The 22,562-nt window shown below is 44.0% G+C and overlaps 1 protein-coding gene across 1 annotated transcript in view; it reads right to left on the reverse strand.

The window, feature by feature from the left end:
* The window catches only part of doc2g (double C2-like domains, gamma), a 38,083-nt gene that overhangs the window by 14,970 nt on the left and 551 nt on the right, over positions 1–22,562 (reverse strand). The window contains exons 2-6 of the mRNA XM_076295994.1: positions 21,482–21,561; positions 17,175–17,249; positions 10,528–10,637; positions 568–694; positions 379–435 (exon numbers count right to left, since the gene is read on the reverse strand). Of these exons, the coding sequence (XP_076152109.1) occupies positions 379–435; positions 568–694; positions 10,528–10,637; positions 17,175–17,249; positions 21,482–21,561 (449 nt within the window). The remainder of the gene's footprint in view (positions 1–378; positions 436–567; positions 695–10,527; positions 10,638–17,174; positions 17,250–21,481; positions 21,562–22,562) is intronic.

Genomic DNA, 22,562 nt, shown 5'->3' on the forward strand with positions numbered 1-22,562 from the left:
CAGGCTGTCAGATCTCTTAGTTCTTGCTCCCCCTCAGTCATATTAACAACAAAAGGACATAGAACCGGGCCTTTAATATGTATTAGGTTAGAATTTGGGTTGTGTGAAAAGTGCTTGTCAACATTATCAGATAATGACAAATCATAACTGAATGCTCAAAGTATTAGTATCACAGTTACACAAATTCTGAAATATCAATCTAAAATTCTGAAATTTAAATCTGAAATTCCAATCTAATTGCGATCACATTAATACATATTAAGTTAATGCATTTTATAATTTAGTTCTACAGAAATACAACATTTGTACAATCATTTGCTGTGTTTTATTGAGGTAATGCAGTGAGTAAAAAAAATGAGAATCTTACAGAAAACTCACCTCCTCCTCAGCCACCGGACCACCCTGCTCTACCACTTGGTTGTTGCTTTCTTTATTCTAAAGGCAAAAAGGCAGTAAGGATGTTAACACACAGGGAAATGTCAAACTCATTTACAGAGATGAGCCTGCACACACACACACACACACACACACACACACACACACACACACACACACACACACACACACCTGTGTGATCCTCTCCAAGCCCATGTTGTACTTTTTGTTCTCTCCTTCTCTCAGTTTCTTGAGAGCAACCCTCACTTCGCCAATAAACTCATTACGGCCCAGTCGATCCATGTCACACACACAGAGTCTGCAAGACGGAGGGCGACACAGAGAGAGAGAGAGAGAGAGAGAGAGAGAGAGAGAGAGAGAGAGAGAGAAGAGGAGCGATTTAGACACTCATAAATTAGCATATCAACAACTACCGGTAGCTAATCAATTCTGTTTGACTCGACACATGTAAGACGGAATAGGAGGGGTGACAGAAAGGGGTCAACTCCGACATGTGAAGGAAAAGAGAGTGCTGAAGATGAATGTGATTCAGAGATTAGTGAAGAGCACTGCCAGGGGAAAGAGGCCAGCCTGAGGGATGATGCAGGGAAATGATGACGGATCTGTACATCGGGGGAGGATGTACGTATGTGAGATTCCACACATATGCAGGAAGAGAAGAGAGGGGGCCGTGTGAGAAAGGAGGGGGAGAAGGAGGGAGCAGCATTGGGAGGGGAAAGAGAGAGAGCAGTGACAGAGGGAGAGGAAGAAAGAGAGAGAGAGCAGTGGAAGATGTGGCTGGGTCGTGGTGGAGGTGGGCGGTTTGACACTGTTGACTCCACTCTCGCACTCCTGCTCCTTCTGCACAGTTAGTCACTACCTGACGTGTGCTAGGACACTCACACACACTCTCTCTCTCACATACACACACACACACACACACACACACACACACACACACACACACACACACACACACAAACACACACACACAGAAACACTCTGACAGGCGATAACAGCAGAAGGCCCGGAACAGCGGAGTGATCTGACGCATTAGCAGGTCGGAGCCAAATTCTCTGGAAGGCTCACATATGGGGCAGCATCCCATTCCAGCTCGCCCCCATCATCCAGAGGCAACTGGGCTCTCCGCCACCCTCTCCACTCCGCTGCTAAGCCAAATAAGGAAACAAGGCCTGGCTGAGATCGATGGCTATTGACCTTGAGCCTGGGTTCTAATTAACTGCTATATGTCTTCATTATTCCATAGACTACCAGCAGGACTGCCTGTTACCACAAACAGCAAAAACTACATGCCATATTGCCAAGAATTTCTACATTTCTTTCACAAAATCTCTTTCACATTATTTTAATACATCTTATTTAAACATATGGAAATTTTGTTTACGTATATACTGTAGGTCAAAAAAGAATACTGTCTTAATGGCCCTTAACTTCAATAACACTTTGAACCCCCAAACAGCACACTCAGTATAACTGCTCCTGAGTCAGACTTGTGAAAAAGACAGGGCCTAAAGCCTTCCAGTTAGCAAACCTCCAGTCTCCCAAATGCCATGAAACACAGAATCAGTTTGCATAAGGGCCAAGAGAAGATAAATCAAGAGCGAAAAGGCCTCTTGAAAAATAAAATCAAATAAATGTTCTTAAACTGTGTCTGTCAAAACACCAACTGGAGGTTATGAACTGATATACAGTATAGTATAGTATAGTATAGTATAGTATAGTATAGTATAGTATAGTGAATACTATATACATGAATTGGATACTGGAAGCCAGACTCAATTAGTAAGTGCCTGTTACCTGTTTTTAGGACTCCACTGATACCAGAGTTTGAAAGCAACAACAAACCTATGAGTGAATTTATTATCTTCTCTACTGTTGTTACATGAATATTAATTATTCAAATAAATAAATTATGAATAATCAAATCAATAATTAAATGTTGGCTTAGCTGAATGTCTTCACCACTAAAGTAGTTATCTTTCTGGTGAACAGTATGTATAGAATGAGATCATGTTGTTACATTTATAGTCTCTTAGACATTTTATTATGTGAATATGCAATGATCAAGCAAGAACTTAGATGACAAAATGAAGCGTTCTTTAGTCAATTAGTAAATAGCTTAGTAAACAATGGCATTATCTTGAACCAGTCATACCTTAAATAGAACACCCAAATTGTTTTTAAAATAAGCACCAACACTGTTATCAGCTCTGTAAGTGCTGTATCTGAAATGGTCGTTCACCATATGCTGTAGCGGGTGTCATGTTGAGCCTGGTTTCTTTAACTGTAGCGCTGTGACTGTCATCATTAGTCTGTCTTGCTGTGAGATCATCTGGCGCACAAGCCTACCCCAGTCCCACTTTGCTGCCTACAGCCTAGAGCTCACCTCTGTGCTGCTTTATTAGGGGCAAGCTGTGCCACGAATGTGGGACGGACTCTCAGAGAGGGAGAGATAGAGAGAGAGAGAGAGAGAGAGAGGGAGGGAAGACAGTGGGACGGACTCTCAGAGAGAGAGAGAGAGAGAATTTGAATTTTAAATACAACTTTAATGAACTAGGCTTTCACATTATGTTACAGAAAGATCATTCTCTTTAAGAGTCAAGCTTCTTTTTGTCAATCATAACAAACTACAAATAAAAAACCACAAAAGGACACAAAATAATAAAATAAAATAAATAAATAAATAAATAAATAAATAAATAAATAAGGACTTAATTAAACCACATGTTCTCCATAAACCAGTTCACCACTCTTAACAGAGCACAAAGCTTCCCTGTAACACCATACCTCCTCAAAAATATCCAAGTCTTTCATTTCAGCATAGTATTTAAAATCTATCAAAATCCTCGACTTCACCAGCCTTTTAAACACACACACTGGATCATGATCAGATGCATCTTCAATTATACTTCTTCTACTAACCCATATTGCCATCTTTGCTTTCCCCAGTATGAAATTTAGTAACTGAGAGCAAGACTTGCGCTTTTGAGTGTACTTAACTCCCAAGATAAAAACATGCGGAGTAAAAACCAAACCAAAACATGTAAAAATACACTCCAACACTTGGAACAAGGAGACAAGCCTATGACACTCCATAAAACAGTGAAAAACTGTCTCTCTTTCAGAACAACTCGGACATTTGTCATCAACTGTAGAATTTATCACTGAAACAAAAGAATTAACTGGCACAATACCGTGTAAGACCTTCCACTGTAAATCCCCATATTTCTTAGTTAACGGTGGTTTATAAAAAGTTCTCCAATTTGGTTTAACATTCTCATCTAGCGAAAACTTGGCACGCCATGGTGTGTCAGTCCTTGCATTAAGTTTTAATTTGTTCAACACCTTAACACAGACTTTGTAAAAATCTTTACCATCAGTTTCATCCAGATACATTTTTTCAAAACAAGATACATTCAACAAAGGTCCATCACACCCATCAAACTGTGGCATGACATTCAATTTTGGAAACAGAAACCCATCATTCATTTCAGAACTGTCAGCACAGAAAAGTTGCAACATGTCACACTCCTTCTTTGTTAAGACTCCTTTCCATTTGTTTAACAACTGCGCCACAACTCGTGTTGATTTCATATGTAAAGCGGTAGCTACAGGTTCAACAACATCAAGTTCAGGGCCTGCTAGAGATACTAGGTTCCCCAAAGTTTTAAGTCCATGGCTTTCCAAAATGTGGTCCAATGGCAGAGCTGACTCCCTTGATAGATCCAGCTTAGCCCCCCTTGTCAATGGCTCTTTCAACAGTAAGGGTGCAGATATTGAAAATTCACATCTCTGTATTTTAAAGAAACATAGCACTTTAAAAAGTCCACAATAGAATGATGGTAGATTCTTGAAAGGTAGTCTCTTGGGGTCCATTAAGAAAAGGGAGATATCCAACTGTAAACCTCCCAATCTTTGCAATATACTATAGGCCAAAGGTCTCCACAATAAGTCTGTTGGGCCTACAAGCAGTCTTTGAAGAAACTGAAGGCGGAAAGCAGCAACTCGACTGATCAGATGAACAAGTCCTTGGCCTCCCTCATCTTTAGGTAAAAACAACACACTTTGGGGAATCCAATGCAGCTTATCCCAAAAGAAATTCACCATTTCAGTTTGAATATCAGACAATAACTTCTGGGGAGGATTCAACACCATTAAACGATGCCAAAGTGAGGATGCCACCAAATTATTACATATTAAAACACGCCCCCTATAGGACATGTGAGGTAATAACCAAGACCATCTTTTGAGACGTCCTTTCACTTTTTCTAGGACCCCTTCCCAATTTTTCTGTTCTGTTTGACTGTCACCCAAAAAAACACCCAAGTACCTAAATCCATTCCTGCCTGATTTTAGTCCTTGGGGTAGCTTTAGTGTCCTGCCTTCCCATTTTCCACCCAACAGTGCTTCGCTTTTGTCCCAATTAACCTTTGCTGATGACAACTTCCCAAAATTTGAAACTGTATTGGCTAAAACATTTACATCTTCTTGATTCTTTACAAAGACCACCAGATCATCAGCATAAGCAGATAACAGATATTTTGAACCACAAAGAGAAAAACCAGAAATGACCATCCTCAATTTATGCAGTAGGGGCTCAATTGCAAGAGAATACAACATACCAGAGAGTGAACAACCTTGTCTTATTCCCCTCTGAGCTTTAAAAGGAGAACATAAACCACCGTTAAATTTAAGGATACTTTCAGCACCACAATACAAAACCTTAATCTTGTCAACAAAGCCTGGGCTGAAACCAAAAGCTGTTAAAGTTTTCCATAAGTATTTGTGCTCAACCCGATCAAATGCTTTCTCTTGATCAAGAGAAATCAGTCCTGTATCCATGCCAAATAATCCTGAGACGTCCAAAATATCTCGAATTAAAGCAATGTTATCAAAGATTGATCTGCCAGGAATACAGTACGTTTGATCTCTATGGACCACTTGCTCCATTACGTTTCTTAATCTAATAGCCAGTGCTTTAGAAAAGATCTTCAAATCAGTACACAAAAGTGCCACAGGTCTCCAATTTTTTATCTCGTGGAGATCACCTTTTTTGGGTAGTAGAGTAAGGACTGCCCTCCTACAACTCAATGGTAACTCAGCTTTAGTCAGGCTGTCATTTAAAACATCTAGCAGATCATCTCCAATCACTGCCCAGAATGTCCTAAAAAACTCTACTGGAAGCCCATCAATGCCAGGTGATTTCCCACTCTCCATGGTCTTAAGAGAAGCACTGAGCTCCTCTAAAGACAGTGGTCGTTCTAATTCTTTTGCACTGCTGTTCGAAATTTTAGGAAGCCCATCAAAGAACTCCTCTTCAATTTCTGGCTGCTCACTGTATTCAGAGGAAAACAAGTCAGCATAAAAACTGACTGCTCGTCTCCGAATCTCAGCAGGCTCTTTTAGCAAATTCCCAGATTGTGAACGCAGAGCATGTATGCAACGTCGCTGACCATTCTTTCGCTCCTGACTAAAAAAGAAACGGGATGGAGCGTCCATCTCAGTCAAACTCTGAAATCTTGATCTCACTAGGGCACCCTGTGCCTTCAAGCCTAACAAGTCAGCCAATGCACCTTTTTTAACTTTGAGTGCCTCATTATGGTTTTGATCTCCTGTGGTTTCCATCAAATTTTGGAGTTCTACTATCTCTATCTCAAGATTTGTCATAGATCGGGTTATGTCTTTTGTGACACTGAAAGTATATTGCTGACAAAACTGTTTTATCTGCACCTTCCCATAATCCCACCATTGCTGAAGAGATGGAAAAAAAGTCTTACAGTTTCTAAAATCATTCCAAAAAAACAAAAAAGTTGTTCTAAAATTAGCATCACTCAACAAAGTGGTGTTAAGGTGCCAATAAGCACTCCTGGGCTTAATTAGCCTCATGCCTACACCACACTGTACCATACAATGGTCGGAAAAAGAAACAGGACTGATCTTACAATTCCTAAAAAAAATTTTAAGCTGATGCTTAAAACAATAAAATCTATCAAGACGGGCTAAAGAAATCAAATTGTCTCTTGCATGTGCCCATGTGTATTGCCTTAAATTATTAAAATTTCTCCAAGTATCAGCAAGTTCATGTTTTTTTATTAATTCCACAAGTCTCTTTCGTGATGCAAGATGTGGTTCTGGATGATTTCTATCTGTACTTAGTTCTGTACAATTGAAATCACCTGCCATAACTAAATAATCATCTTTACTACAATCACTTAATACTTCACATAATTTATTTAAGAAAAACATTCTTTCCATCCCAGATGAGGGAGCATACACACATAAAAAAACAAAAGCACAATGTTCAAAAATAGCTCTTACTTTCAAAAGTCTTCCATCTATAATGTTGTCAACTGAGAAATCTAGTGGAATCCAACTTGTAGAGATGAGTAAAGCCACACCCCCACTTAAAGCAGATTTATGACTAAAAAAGATTTTTCCATTCCACTCTCTACACCAATCAACAACATTTCTATCATCGGTATGGGTTTCCTGCACAAACATTACATCTATGTGTTTTTGCTTTATAAGCTCAAACAGTTGAGCTCTCTTGTTTACATCTCTAGCACCATTTATATTTAAGGTTGCTATGTTAAAAACACTCATTTGTAATAGAAAGCACAACACAAACTCAACAAGAACAAAGCACCATATGATAAAGAAAATCAAATTAATTAGCGCTATTACTCTCATCATTAATCCCTTGTTTAAGTTTTGTCAGAAACTTTTTTAGACGAGCAATCTCTTGATCAGTAAACCCCTCATTTCCTGGATTATTCCTAAAATGTTGCACTGAGTCAACAAAGCCCATGGTATCTGGAAAATAATTCTCCACTCGTACTCGTTTAGTATTTTTGGTGCGTTTTAGAAAATCTTTAATGGCATCTAAGGTATAGAAAGCCCTAAATACATGCTGTTGTGACGTTGAGCAAGAGTCAGTAGAATCGTACTCAGATTCAATTAAGTCAGCTTGGGCAGAGACTGCAACTTTCTTAGCTGCTCTAGTGCGACTAAGAGTATCTATTTTTCTTTTCACCATAGGGAATTTAAACTTCACATTTGTGTCCATTCCTTCCTCATCGTCCAATCCCTCCAATACGGCCTCTGCTACCACAACAGCAGTCGCTTCATTTACCGTGGGAATTTCTAGCAACTTATTCCCACACGCTTCTTCACTTTCCAAAACTTGCGTGTTTACACTCTGATTAGTAGAAATCTCATCAGACACTGTGCTACACCCCATACCCAATACTTCCTTACCTTTTGTGTCGTTTTGTTCTGGTTCTTTTTGTTCATTTTGTTTGCCAGACGGCCCTGCCGCTGAAACCTCATTCTCCGACGCTTCTCTTAGGCCTACTCCTCCAGGCTCCGTTTCTGACTGTTCATTTGTACTTGCGGCCGGGGTGCCTACTGTGGGCCTGCTTTCCTTTTTCTCAGGGCAAGCACGAATAAGATGCCCTTCCTTTCCACAATGAAAACATTTCATAGTCTCAGTAGTGGCGAAGATCGTGTAATCAAACTGATCAATTTTAAATTTGAAAGCGACATTGAGATCGCTTGTATAATCTTTAAGGATCATATACACATGTCTCCTGAAAGACACGACATGTTTCAGTAAAGGGGATTTACATCCAAGCGGGATCTTTTTAACTGAGGATACTATTTGCCCATATCGTGCCAATTCACGGCAGATTATCTCATCACTAATGAACGGCGGTACATTGGACAAAATTACACGTCTTGAAGGAGTAACGAGTGGTAGAACATTGACCAGATTTCCATCTATGTTAATACCTGTGCTGATAATTTCACTGACTTTAGTAAAACTATCAAGAAAAATAACCACTGAACCATTCATTCTAGACGCTGAAACAATACTATCATGTCCTACAATAGCGCCAACAGCTAGACCACATTCCTCAACAGAGATATCCAAGTTTACAGGGATTTTAATGGCATGGCGCCGACTTAAATTATCAAACGCCATTCTCTCCATGTTTGCCACGCTAACCAGCGCCCAAACCGCTGGTTGCGGACCTAATAATTACTATAAATACAACACTTATCAAACTAAGGACAAAACAAAACAACTAAACATAAATTATAAAGAAAATAGAAGAATAAACAGATAGAAGGAGAATCACTCAGCCGGACAAAGGTCCGCACGCACACTCACTCACACTCAGAAACGCTCGTCCAATCAGAGAGAGAGAGAGAGAGAGAGAGAGAGAGAGAGAGAGAGAGAGAGAGAGAGAGAGAGAGAGAGAGAGAGAGAGAGAGAGAGAGAGAGAGAGAGAGAGAGAGAGAGAGAGAGAGGGAGGGAAGACAGTGGGACGGACTCTCAGAGAGAGAGAGAGAGAGAGAGAGAGAGGGAGAGAGAGAGAGAGAGAGAGAGAGGGAGAGGGAGAGGGAGGGAAGACAGTGGGACAGACTCTCAGAGAGAGAAAGAGAGAGAGAGAGAGAGGGAAGACAGAGAGGGATAGAGAAAGATGCGTTGTCATGCTCAATTCCAGACACAACAACATTGACAGGGTGTTGACGGTTGCCCAGGGCTGCTGCCCTCCACATGCGGCGCTTCCAATAACTGCAGTTACCCACACAAATCTCTTCTGGCCTCACGGGAACAGTGCCACATGTTTGTCCACAAATGTCACTCTGAATTGTCATATGTGCGCCTGTGAGTGTGTGCATATGTGTAAGTGTTTGTTTTTGCACATGTGAAAATCAATGCATCTGCTCCGGAAACACCCCAGTGTTTGTTGGTTAAACAGCTGCCTGCCGGTGTCTCTCTCTGTGTGTGTGTGCGTGCGTGCGTGCGTGCGTGCGTGCGTGCGTGCGTGCGTGCGTGCGTGCGTGCGTGCGTGCGTGCGTGCGTGCGTGCGTGCGTGCTTGCGTACGTGCTTGCGTGCGTGAGTGCGCGAGTGTGTGTGTGTATTGTCCACTGGAGGTGTGTGTGAGAGTGTGAGAGGGAGTGAGCGTGCGAGTGTGTGTGTGTGTGTGTGTGTGTGTGTGTGTGTGTGTGTGTGTGGTTGTGAGTGCACGAGTGTGTGTGTGTGTGTGTGTGTGTGTGTGTATTGTCCACTGGAGGATTGTGGGCATGGGCACCAGTATGTACTCGTGTGGCTAAGCATGATCCCTGCCGCCCATCATCCCTCCCGTAGCCCAGGGGGCGGCTAGGCACAGCTGCAGAGCCCAGGGCTTTCTCCCATGACTGCACTTTGGCTAGGTCTCTCTGCCCCCTCAGACTCATAGCCATGGGCTCTCTGAAGGCCTCAAAGTGGCCCTCCCATGCTGCCATGCTGCACTGAGCCTCAGTGGCAGGGAGCTCCGTGCTGAGGCCTCCTCTGCTGCGCCTGCAGGCTCACTGGGTCCAGTCGCGCAGCTGCATCACTGGGCTCGCTTGCTCTGTGCACTCTAGCTTTGCGCCACACAGGCGGAGAGTGTAGAACAGTGCCAGAGGCTAGTGGCTTGCACAGTGAGGACCCGCTCGGCACACGTCCTTGACATGATGTCTCAGAGCATGCTGAGACAGAGACAGACAGGGCCTGTGTGTGTGTGTGTGTGTGTGTGTGTGTGTGTGTGTGTGTGTGTGTGTGTGTGTGTGTGTGTGTGTGTATGTGTGTGTGTGTGTGTGTGTGTCTGTGTGTGTGTGTGTGTGTGTGTGTGTGTGTGTGTGTGTGTATGTGTGTGTGTGTGTGTGTGTGTGTGTGTCTGTGTGTCTGTGTGTGTGTCTGTGTTTTGTCATGTGTGGGAGAGGTTGTGTTCTTCCCTCAGGCTTATGTTCTACCTGGCTGCCTACACAGACCCCCCACACACACACACACTCACGCAAAGATACATGCACATGCATATGTATATGTTGACACACACACACACACTGGGGTGGATGGATGGGGGGCTTTGAGAGGGTTGCAGTAGGTCTTTCTGCCATGTGGATGAGGTGTTTTTTCATGCAGAGGAGGAAACACTTCAGTTTCAGTCAAACGCTCTTTGGTCATTAACGTTTCAGTCAAACGCTCTTTGGTCATTAACGTAAGCACTGGGCAAGGGGAGACTTGTGGGATTTGTAGTAAGTACAGACATAAGAAGTTTTGCCCTGCGGCTACAGTGTGCTGCGGAAAATGTAGCGCTCACCTGAGTGTTTTAGTGGTCATGTCTGCTGCCGTAATGCCATGGTACACCAGGGTCTCATTCCACACTGGATTCAGGGTGTTCTTCAGCGTTTTTGTGCGTAATTTGTTCGCCTGAGAGAGAGAGAGAGAGAGAGAGAAGAAGAGAAGCCGTAAGACAAACTAGGAGGTGAGATGCAGAAAGTGAGAAGTTGAGAACAAGGAATTATGGGAGATATGATGATAGAGAGAGAAATAGAGAGGGGGGGTGAGAGATAGAGGAGTATAATAGCAAATAAGGACACATAAAGAAAATAACACTTACTATTGCATTATACATGCATTTTGTTGCATATTTGTTGCATCAAGGACACAAATGCTGCCAGCGTGTAAAATGTAGGCCGAGGATAATTGGGATTTTGGAGGAACAAAAACATATGTGAGAATAAGAGACTAAAAACACTGCACACGTGAGACTCCGGGAAAGAGTACTTGTGCAAGACCACGGGCAAAAACAGGTTAAGTTCCCACAACAGGAAGAAAAAGAGCATGACACCAAACTGGGTGATACGGAGGGAGGGTGTGTGTGTGTGTGTGTGTGTGTGTGTGTGTGTGTGTGTGTGTGTGGGAGGGGGAGCATGACACCAAACAGGGTAATACAGAGGGAGGGAGAGCATGACACCAAACAGGGTGATACGGAGGGTGTGTGTGTGTGTGTGTGTGGGTGGTGAGCATGACACCAAACAGGGTGATACGGAGGGTGTGTGTGTGTGTGTGTGTGTGTGTGTGTGTGTGTGTGTGTGTGTGTGTGGGTGGTGAGCATGACACCAAACAGGGTGATACGGAGGGTGTGTGTGTGTGTGTGTGTGTGTGTGTGTGTGTGTGTGTGTGTGTGTGTGTGGGTGGTGAGCATGACACCAAACAGGGTGATACGGAGGGTGTGTGTGTGTGTGTGTGTGTGTGTGTGTGTGTGTGTGTGTGTGGGTGGTGAGCATGACACCAAACAGGGTGATACGGAGGGTGTGTGTGTGTGTGTGTGTGTGTGTGTGTGTGTGTGTGTGTGTGGGTGGTGAGCATGACACCAAACAGGGTGATACGGAGGGAGGGTGAGCTAGAAGGAACATGTGGATGGGTGAGACGAGCGAGTGAGCAAGTGAGCAAGTGAGCGGACGAGCAGAGAGAGACGGAGAGACTTCATCTGTCTCCGTCCCACAGGAGATGGGCAGACATCTGCTCACCTGCTCAATGAAGGAGAGAGAGAGAGAGAGAGAGAGAGAGAGAGAGCAAGAGAGAGCAAGAGAGAGAGAGAGAGAAGGGGGATAGAGGGGTGAAGAGAGAACCCCCCCCAACCCTATCTCTCCCTTCATGTTCTGCCCTCACCAACCCAAAATAACAGTCTGCTCCAGGGTGCCCCAGCCAATAACCATCTTTATCACTCACAAACACAAACACACACACACACGCACGCACGCACGCACCCACGCACGCACACACACACGCACACACGCACACAAACACGCACGCGCACACACACACACACCTGCACACATACTGTATGCACACACTCTCATTGGCAGGCACACAGACGCACACACACGCACACACGAACACACCCAAACACACACACACCTACAGACCCCTTGTTCAATTAGCCAGCCGCTCAAACAAATTAGTGTGAAAATCAAAGCGACTGCTCAGGAAAAGCCCCAGTGCTTGCTGGTTAAGCAGAAGCTGGCTGCCAGAGTGTGTGTCTATGGATTCATTTGTCCGTGTGTGTGTGTGTGTGTGTGTGTGTGTGTGTGTGTGTGTGTGTGTGTGTGTGTGTGTGTGTGTGTGTGTGTGTTTGTGCTTGCACGCATCAATGGAATGCAAAACAAAACTCAGCCTCAGGACACCTGGAGGATGTGTTGCTTCAGTTTAATGACAGTACACACACATACACACACACACACCCTCATTCATCCCCACTGTTATACAATGACATCCTTGCAACCCTGTGACGCTAGAATCAGTTGAATAATTACAAACCCCTCCAATCCCCGCTCCCCACGTCTCATGTGTGTATGTGTGTGTGTGTGTGCGTGTGTGTGTGTGTAGGTGTGTTAAATCATTATAAAACATCACCCTTGCATAACCAGTGGCCGTTGAGGAATTAATAAGCTCCCCCATCATTTCACATTCCCACCTGCATTCCTCTCTCCCCTCCTCCTACCAGTATGGCTCCGCGACACATTGGGAGAGGAGAGGTGTTGAGACCCACCCTGTCCCCAGCGGCCTTCTCCCCCACAACACCCCCACTGCCCCCACCCCACCCCCACCCCACCCCGGTAGAGCGTGAACCAATCAGGAGCGACAGATTTGCTCTGCAGGCTTGTGCAGCTATGGCTCTCCGAGTGGAACGCTAGACAGCCTCAGCCACACACGGGTGCTCTAGAGCTAATTACCTCCACCACCCTCCACCTCTTCATATCTTATGAAAGCACTCTCTCTCTCTCTCTAACTCTCTCTCTCTCTGTGTCTCTCTGTCTCTCTGTCTCTCTCATCTGCACTCTTTCGTTTTATTAAGTCAAATTCTCTCACTCTGCCATTGCATTGCTCACAGACATCTTTTGAAATCTTTTCTTTTCCACTCTCTTCCAACCCCCCTTCTCTCTCTCTCTCTCTCTCTCTCTCTTCTGTCTTCTGCCGGTCTGTCCTCTCCATCCTCTGGACATGGACAGGCCTGGTCCAAACCAGTGAAAAACGAATGGTCATCCTTACCTTAGCCCTCCCTCCACCCCTCCTTCTCCGTTGTTCCTCCCCTCTCTCCATTGGCTCTGTCACCAAAGCTGTTGCATCACCCTAAATATTTCATCTCAATCCTCTTCTCCCCCTCCCTCTCTCTCCATCGCACATCCTTCCATCTGGACCCATTTTCCATGTTTTTTTCTTCTTCTTTCATCCCTCTCTCTCTCTCTCCCTCTTCTGTGTGTGTGTGTGTGTGTGTGTGTGTGTGTGCGAGCAGAGACCTGAGATAGATGGTGACTCAGAAATCGCATTGGCCATGCTGCACAATGTAAGAACCAGGACAGCAGACAGCCAACAGGGAGAAGAACAACGTGTGTGTGTGTGTGTGTGTGTGTGTGTGTGTGTGTGTGTGTGTGTGTGTGTGTGTGTGTGAGAGAGAGAGAGAGAGAGAGAGAGAGAGAGAGAGAGAGAAAGACAGAGGGAGGCAGAGAGAACTAGAGGAAGTGTGTGTACAGTATTTGTGTGTATACTACAGCGGAACGTGACATTAAGCCAGGATTGCCAGGAAGAGAGAGAGAGAGAGTGCACAGTCCACAAGACAAGACATCATGTGTGAGAGATAGTGATGTGAGTGTGTGTGTGTGGATGAGTGAGTGATCTGGGTATGTGTGTATCTGAATGTATGTGTGTGGTTGAGAGAGTGATCTGGGTATGTGTGTATCTGAATGTGTGTGTGTGTTTGAGAGAGTGATCTGGGTATGTGTGTATCTGAGACTACATCTATACAAAACCAACAGTTGTATTTTCTCCTACCGCTTTCACACCTGAAGAAAAAACTTGCATGCACACTCAGAGGTGAAAGCAGCTAAAAGAGCTGTAATGCATATGCCAGACCAGTCGATGGCGCCGGGCCGTGCAGAGGCTTCACATTTAGGCCTAATTCACGTAGAAGACAAAACATTGTTGAAGTTTGTTAAGCAGTCGCATGAAATAAGGAGACTACAGACAATTCGGTTTTCAATTCAACTGTTACTACTAAAATTCATTTTCAAGGTATGTGACTTCTATGTGGAATTTCAAATGCTTACGTATTGCATTAGGTCTGAGCACCACTGAAGAAAACATTAACGCGCGTCAGTCATAGGTTGTAGTAGGCTAATGTTTAACTAAGTTATGCTAATTGTGTGCGTAGCCACAAAAGGCTGATACATTGTGCACATGAATCATGACAGGGGAAAGATTTTTTTTTGATGTGAGTGTGTGTGTATCTGAATGTATGTGTGTGGTTTAGAGGGTGATGTGAGTATGTGTGTATCTGAATGTATGTGTGTGGTTTAGAGGGTGATGTGAGTATGTGTGTATCTGAATGTATGTGTGTGGTTTAGAGGGTGATGTGAGTATGTGTGTATCTGAATGTATGTGTGTGGTTGACAGAGCCGCTGTAAGGTGGGCAGAAAAGAGCAAGAATGAGCTTGTGGGCTTGTGGGGAGAAGACAGAGACTGCCTCTATATTTGGATGACAGAGAGAGAGACAGATAGGGAGTGATAAGGAAGTGTGTGAGAAAGAGAGAGACTGTCATATGTGAGGATGAATTTGTGTTTTAATAAAACAGCAAGAGCTGCAGTGTGTGAGTGTGTGTGTTTGCGTGTGTGTGTATGTGTCTCTGTGTGAGTGTTTGAGTGTGAAGGGAGGGTTTTGCACAGTGTGTGTGTGCAAGGGGGACAGCATGACGTTCTCAGACAATGTAGTTCACCCAACAGGCCACTACAAAAAGGGGAGGCATGGTGTGTAGAATTTAGTGTGATGTGGAGTGTGTATATGTTGTGTTTCTCTCACTGTGTGTGTGTGTGTGTGTGTGTGTGTGTGTGTGTGTGTGCTGTCAGTGTGTGGCTGACTGTGTGCATGAGAGTATATGGATGCCTGTGTGTTTGTGTGTGTGTGTGTGTAAGTGTGTGTGTAGGTGTGTGTGCGTGTGTGCATGAGAGTATATGGATGCCTGTGTGTGTGTGTGTGTGTGTGTGTGTGTGTGTGTGTGTGTGTGTGTGTGTGTGTGTGTGTGTTTGTGTGTGTGTGTGTGTAGGTGTGTGTGTAGGTGTGTGTGCGTGCATGAGAGTATATGGATGCCTGTGTGTGTGTGTGTGTGTGTGTGTGTGTGTGTGTGTGTGTGTGCGCGCGTGCGCGCGTGCGCATGCCTGCGTGCGTGTGCGCTCTGAGCTCTGGGGCCATGTGCGTGAGTGGACGTGTCTGGCATTGAAGGCTGTGTGAGTGTGTGAGTGAGCAGCACTCTGCGCTGGTAGGTGCAGCTCAAGTGCTCTGATGGTGCATGACTATGTGCTTAAGTGTGACGTGTGTAAGAGTGTGAAGAGTGTGTGAGTGTGAGTACATCTGCATCTGAGTGTGAGTGTGTGTGTGTGTGTAGCTGACAGACGTCATTACGGTTCACACTCCCAAACCTCACTTTTTGGTGTATTTTTTTTCCCTGAGCATCTGTGAGGTCGATATTTAACACGCGTAGCATGTGGATATTTACGTCCTCCATGACGCTTTGCCCCACTTCTCCCCTCTCCCCCTCGTCCACACTCTAGTGTTGACGTGAGCCGTGTAACAATCCTCACTGTTTCCATGACAACCACCTGCTGCTGTCCTCCCCTCATCCATGTCTCTCTCTATCTCTCTCTTTCTCTCTCTCCATCCCTCTCTCTCCCCCTTTCTCCCTCACTCTCTTCCTGCCCTCCCTCTCTCCTCTCCTCTCCTCTCCTCCTCTCCTCCCCTCTCCCTCACCACTCATGCTGGTATTTCCAAGGTCAAAGTGGGTCACCAGGAGATAGAGTGATAGTGGCAGAGGAAGAAACAGAGGACACAGGGATGGTCAAAAGGAGGTGTATATAGACAGAATGCAGTCCAGGGACAGTAGAATGAAATAATACAAATAAAAAGAGAGAGAGATGCCGATGCAGACGTGCAGCAGAGGAGAGAAGAGACTGTAATTAGGCATGAAAGAATGGAATGGAAAATGTATGGGAGAGAGATGACAACAAGTATGATTTTGGTCTGGGGAGAGAGTCATGGAAAAAAAAGATACAATTATTTTTAGAGCAAGAAATCTGAGAAAGACAATAAAAGAGAGAGACAGGGAGAGAGAGAGAGACAGGGAGTGAGAGAGAGACAGGGAGTGAGAGAGAGCGCTAGCCTGCGCCCCCGGTGGAGTGTGACCACAGACAGATCGACTCTACCTGTCTGCTGTGCCTCAGTCCCCCCACCCCGACGCCCCCTGCACCAGCCCTCACCACCACAGCACCGCCTGACTGAATCTGATAGCAGCGCCCCGCCAAAACAACCAAAATGGCCAGCCCGAGAACACGAGACGCCCACCTGGGAGACGACCAGAGGGGAGACACGAGCCGCACGCGCTCAGAAAGCAGCTGAAACAGATTCAAAGCCACTCCTACACACACACACACACACACACACACACACACACACACACACACTTCTCAACACAGGATGACAGCTTCGGTGCAGAGAGGGAAGCAATACAAGGTCTAGGACACAGGGCATGTCCAATACAACCCCTTTGAGCAAAAGACCATGACAGAAACAAACAAACACACACACACACAGACCATGTATGTCATGCATAGATAGTAGGGTAGAGAGAGAGATGGTTAGAGAGGGAAGAGGGATGACATGCCAGGGGAGAGAGGGGGAGAGAAAGAGGAAAGGAGAAAGAGAGAAAGAGGATGAGAGAGGAGAGGGAGGAAGAGAGAGAAGAGGGAGACACAGAGAGAGAGGAGAGGAGGAGGGAGTTGACTGACCATGACATGAGAGAAGGATGGAGAGAGGGAAAGAGATATGGCAGAAAAGAGAGGGGAGAGTCATGATGGACGGCGTGAAATAGAGAGAGAGATGGAGAGATGAGGGGGAAGAGAGAAGGTTGCACTGACCTTGCTGGCCCCAGGCAGAAGGTGGAGCTTGACGTATGGATCTGCCAGACCGTTGGAGTCCATGGCCTTCAGTCCCTGTGGAGTAAACACACACATGCATGTACACACACACACACACACACACACAGAGCCAAGCACAGAGAAGTGTGTACACACACACACATACACACACACACACACACACACACAGTCAAGCACAGAGAAGTATGTACACACACACATACACACACACACACACACACACACACAGGCAAGCACAGAAAAGCGTGTGCACACACACCAACAGAGGTGGGCACAAATACATCAAAAAACTATTTTGTTACAAACTACACATACTGGCTCATGAAATGTAACAAAAATAAAATACAAAATACTGATGTGAAAAATGTATTTAATTAAAATACAAGTAATTAGTCATTTGGAAATACAAAAATACCCACACAATAATCATGGTACTAACAAGGCATATTATTGAAATGTATCCCCAAGAGACAAGAAATACTATTTTTGATTGGCTGGCAGGGGGTTATTAATTCTGTACATTGGGGCACCTATGAAGTAGATCTGGTAAAACATGTAATCACCATCCCATATCAATGTAAACAATGATTGAACTGAAAAGCAGGCTTCGCAACAGTGGAATCAACTGTAACAAAGCAAACTACCCACCATAATTTTCCGTAACCAATGTAAGTAGTACAACAAATTGAACAGGTCGGCCTCTTTTTAAACTGAACTACATTTCCCTTGTTGTGCTATAAATGCATGCCTACTGGCAACATGGGGGACAACAGAATAACAACCTATAAGGTGTCCCAATATACGGAATGAATTAACTTGGGAGAGAATTCCACTCCGGGAGGTCTTTGTCTCCGTCTCCTCCATTATTTCTGCATATCAGGACACCTGTTGTTACTTCTTACATAAATCCTCATGTCAAATCCAAGTTTTAATACTGTCCTGTAGTGAGAATGAACATCAGTTATTAGGTACTCAAGGTCATGGGGTCAAAGGCCGTGGTCCAAACTTCCTCAGTATCTTATCTGTATCGTTTTAAAATTTTAGTCTTGTAGCACTTAACACACCTGACAATTCAAGCTCCTAGTTACTTTTGAATTTTTTTTCAACTTCCTGACATGTTCTAAGCCTAAGGGGTTCTAAGGGGCTTTAAGTTGTCTACAGGGTGACAAAAATTGACATAAACAAACAAATTGGGTTTACACCCCATGTTGTCCTTACAGAAGGGTGATAAAGTTGACCATTTTGGCTCCCTCAATTGACTTTTCTTTTCATTTTTTTCAACTTTACACATGTTCAGAGGGGATCGTAATAGAATAAAGTTGGATCTAACACTTTTAAGTTGGTCACAATGTGGCATACCACAGTAAGAAAAATGGAAAATGGGTAAACATTTCATGCTTTTCTTCCAAAAAGGTAATGAAATGTTTAGGTCAACTTTACAGTTGAATATAGGGAATCGCCCAAGGGATATCTCCAGGCACCCAGCCTATTCTTAAAACCAGATTCACCAAGATTCTGGCCTTTGGTTTTATGATAAGCATTGCCTATTGTCATGGTTATAGCGGGTAGTATATTTAATTGAGTGATGACATTTTGGCTTATTTGAGAAGTATTTAAGTAGTTGAAATACTCAAATACAATCCCTCAAAGTATTTTGTTACAAACTACATTTGAGTTTTTCCAATCCAGCAAAATACAAATTACAAAATACGCTAAAGTAATTAAATACGTATTATAATTAAAATACTGCCCATGTCTGCACACCAACACACACACACACACACACACACACACATGGGCAAGAACAGAGAAGCGTGTACACACACACACTGAGAGAGAGAGAGAGAGAGAGAGAGAGAGAGAGAGTGCGAGAGTGAGTATTACAACAGTCCAGTCACATATGATCACATAAGTCAAGCATGACCAAGTGGCCCTGTATGCTGCACCTAGGAATGACCAGTCATGTGTTGTGAGGACGCTCTCACATGTTGTCCTCATGAGCTGGTCTCTCGCTCACTCCCAGTTATTTATGGGCTCTGTTACAGCCCAGGCTAATGAAGAGGTTCCATCCACGCATACTGTAAAACTACACAGAGGTGAAGCTAGAGAGCAATCTCAGTCCAGCTTTTACAACTTCATGTCTACTCCCAGACCAGACGCAAGCACAACAACACAATTGGTTTTTAAGAGACCTACTGCATGAATAACGATGTCTTACAACAGACTATGCAAGTTTCATGAAGTGCTGAAATGGCGTACTGGAGATGAAATATTCAGAGAGTTTTTGTGGAACAGATTGTTTTTATGCAGAGAATTTACATACAAGCTCAAACTGAAGCCCAAATATAATTTCTGAATCTAATATGCTACCCCAGAATAATTTGGATACTATAACTGTCAGCAGCACACCTGGCTTACTCCCCCAGTGGGGCTGCTGACCCAAAGAAAAGTTTTAGTTTCCCCCAAACTCCAAATGGGGGAGTGGGATGGGCAACAGAAGTTACGCTAGACTTTGGCCGGACAAAAAAAGTAATATTCCAGAATATCAAACATACAGAAAATCTGGCGGACATGTTTTAAATAGCCATAATTGCCTATACATTTAAACGACATTAAATCACAAACTGTGTATTTCCACAATGCAGTTTATTAAGCATCATCAGCACCAGCGGTTTGTTTAGTATCAGCTTTGTACAAGCAGCAGAGAAGGCTTCGTTCACCTGCTTCTGCAAACATGAATGAAACTTAAATGATGAACTTTTCACAGGGTAAGTTCATAATTTAAGTTGTCGTGGTACCATATTGTAGGCCTATAGGTTGTGCAATAACAAACCTATTTAATGTTAGGCCTATTAATTAATTAATACATGTAGCATATTTTCCACCGGACATTCTATCCGTTTATATTTTTTTCTGCTGGACAACCACACGTGAAACCGGCCAATTTCCGGCTGTAACCGGGTAATGTTAGCCTGGGTGCCAGCCAAACTTAGCCCCGCCCACAACATTTGAGGTCGGGAAGTTTGGTCTGGCATTGCTCCATAGTGGAGCAACTATGCTCAAACCAGAGCTGTTAGGACCAATCAAATTATCAACTGATCCCAAAAGCCTTTATGTTTCGTGCATCTTAGAATTGTTCATGGAAATTCATAGGCTACATTACAAAGGGGGAAGTATTAGCCTATATCACATAGGCTACACGTAATGTTATCTTATTTAAGTTAAATGTTAGAAGTGAATATTGGTAGGTAGGCTCACGAGGAGATCGCGCACAGCTGACTACTGAACAAGACCGAATGTAACCGTGGCCAGTGCTTGAGTCTAGTGTCGGTCAATATGAGTGTATGTCAGCTAAACTCAGAGACATGGAGAGCAGGACATGTCTTGGAGCGACTATGGCGGGGGAAGTATCCCCCCGCAAACAGAGTTTTTAAAAACTCCTGGCTGATCGTTTTTTTGGGGAAAACTCTGTTTGTTCGTTTGCGTCTAAAGAGGTACAAACGGAGATTCATGTGATGAGGCGGAGATTTTTAGTCAGTTCAAAAGATAAAGAGGAGGTGATTCGTTGCTGTTGTTGATATTTCCGGGATTCTGATTGGCTAACATTGGCTTGAGCTTCCACTTACAGGTTTGGCATGCTCTTGAAGGCATATACCCGGGTTAGTGTAAAGGAAAACTTTTCTGAAAACTGACAGGTGTGCACGATATTAATAGTGAAAATGGAGAGGGTGAAATGTCCGTTTATGAAAATAGCTGGCCACGTGTAAACGTAGCATAAGATGGTGACATTTTACCCTTACAACTGATAAAACAGATATTATATCACTAAGTCAGTGATTTATTATATTGGTGGTAAGTTAATGTAATCATTTTTTAACCTTCCCACTAACGTAATAACTTCCTGCAAACGTAATAATTATTACGTTGGTGGGAAAGTGGGTTATTACGTTGGCAGTGGGCAATAGTTACTGTATTACATTGGTGGGAAATTATTACATTGGCAGGATTATTATGTTTAAAACATGCTGATTTTGTGCAGATTTTTATTACGTTGGTGGGAAGTTATTACGTTGGTGGGTGTTACACCCCCTGTATCGGTTGATACACCCCATAATTACATCCCAATGGAGCAATATCAGACTTATATTCTGACTAGAATCTGAATACTGTATGACGCGTCAGGCTAGGCGTAATATCTGATGGGGAATGTACTCTATACGGGGGGGAATGGGATGGGGAACCTGCTCCAAATGGGCGAGTAATGTGGATGTATACCAGAGCCTTACCTTGGCCTTTTGGATGGTGCAGTGCAAACAGTTGTTCTCCTGATCGAAGTGCAGTGTGAACTCCAGTGTGCCCAGGTAAGCTGCAACAACATTTGATCGATTAGACAGCACTCTCCATTTCATTGATAGTGGGATTTGCACCCAGGTCTCCAAACACATGTATTGGCTCAAATGTAAACCCATGCTGTCTCAATTGACTTAATGTGTGTCTTTCTCTCTGTGTGTGTGTGTGTGTGTGTGTGTGTGTGTGAGAGAGAGAGAGAGAGAGAGAGAGAAAGAGACACAGACACAGAGAGAGAGAGATAGAGAGAGATGCATATGTATTTACCATGTACTGTATTCCAAGCATTCTTTATGAAAATGTATGTTTAAATGTTCTGCTTTAGCAATGCAAAAATATTTGTCATGCTAATAAAGCTCACTTAAATTGTATTGAATTGAGAGAGAGAGAGAGAGAGAGAGAGAGAGAGAGAGAGAGAGAGAGAGAGAGATTGCTCTTGTCTAATTTCAGAGGGAGGGGAATGTTTTGTTCTTATAGGAGACCTCAGCTCCAAATCATTACAGTTAAATGGTGAGATGCCCGCTGACGGATTCGCTGAATTATGCAACCGCGGGGAGATCAATGGTAGCTGGTGGCCACATCAGGGAGGAATACAGATCTGGTGACGGGGCCACGCTCACATCAGGAAGGAATACAGATGTGGTGACGGGGCTACCCTCACAAATCAGGAGAACGAGACGGTGAGTGCAGAGCAGACACACCAGAAGAGTGTGTGTGATCATGATTCAGGCACATAATCGCCCGCCGGTGATCCCACTTGATCTACGGCTGTGGAGCAGCCACTTACGTGCACCTTCCCCTCTGCTTACTCATACACCTATTCATACGCACCGAGGCATCACACACTGAGCCCTGGCTGGTACGAGGCAAACACCTTTTACACCCCGAGAGAGCAACAGAAAGATAGAGGGGAAAGGAGAGGGGGGGGGGGGGGGTTAAACAGGAGAGACACTTTGACTTTTATAAAAGGCCTTTAGCTATTTAAAGTCACAATAAAGGTATATTAAAAGGCGCTTTGAC

The sequence above is a fragment of the Alosa pseudoharengus genome, unplaced genomic scaffold, assembly GCF_046254945.1.
Source record: "Alosa pseudoharengus isolate Yale_2024_CS ecotype anadromous, Long Island Sound unplaced genomic scaffold, YU_APseudo_1.1 YU_APseudo_1.1_scf_2, whole genome shotgun sequence".
NCBI lineage: Eukaryota > Metazoa > Chordata > Actinopteri > Clupeiformes > Clupeidae > Alosa > Alosa pseudoharengus.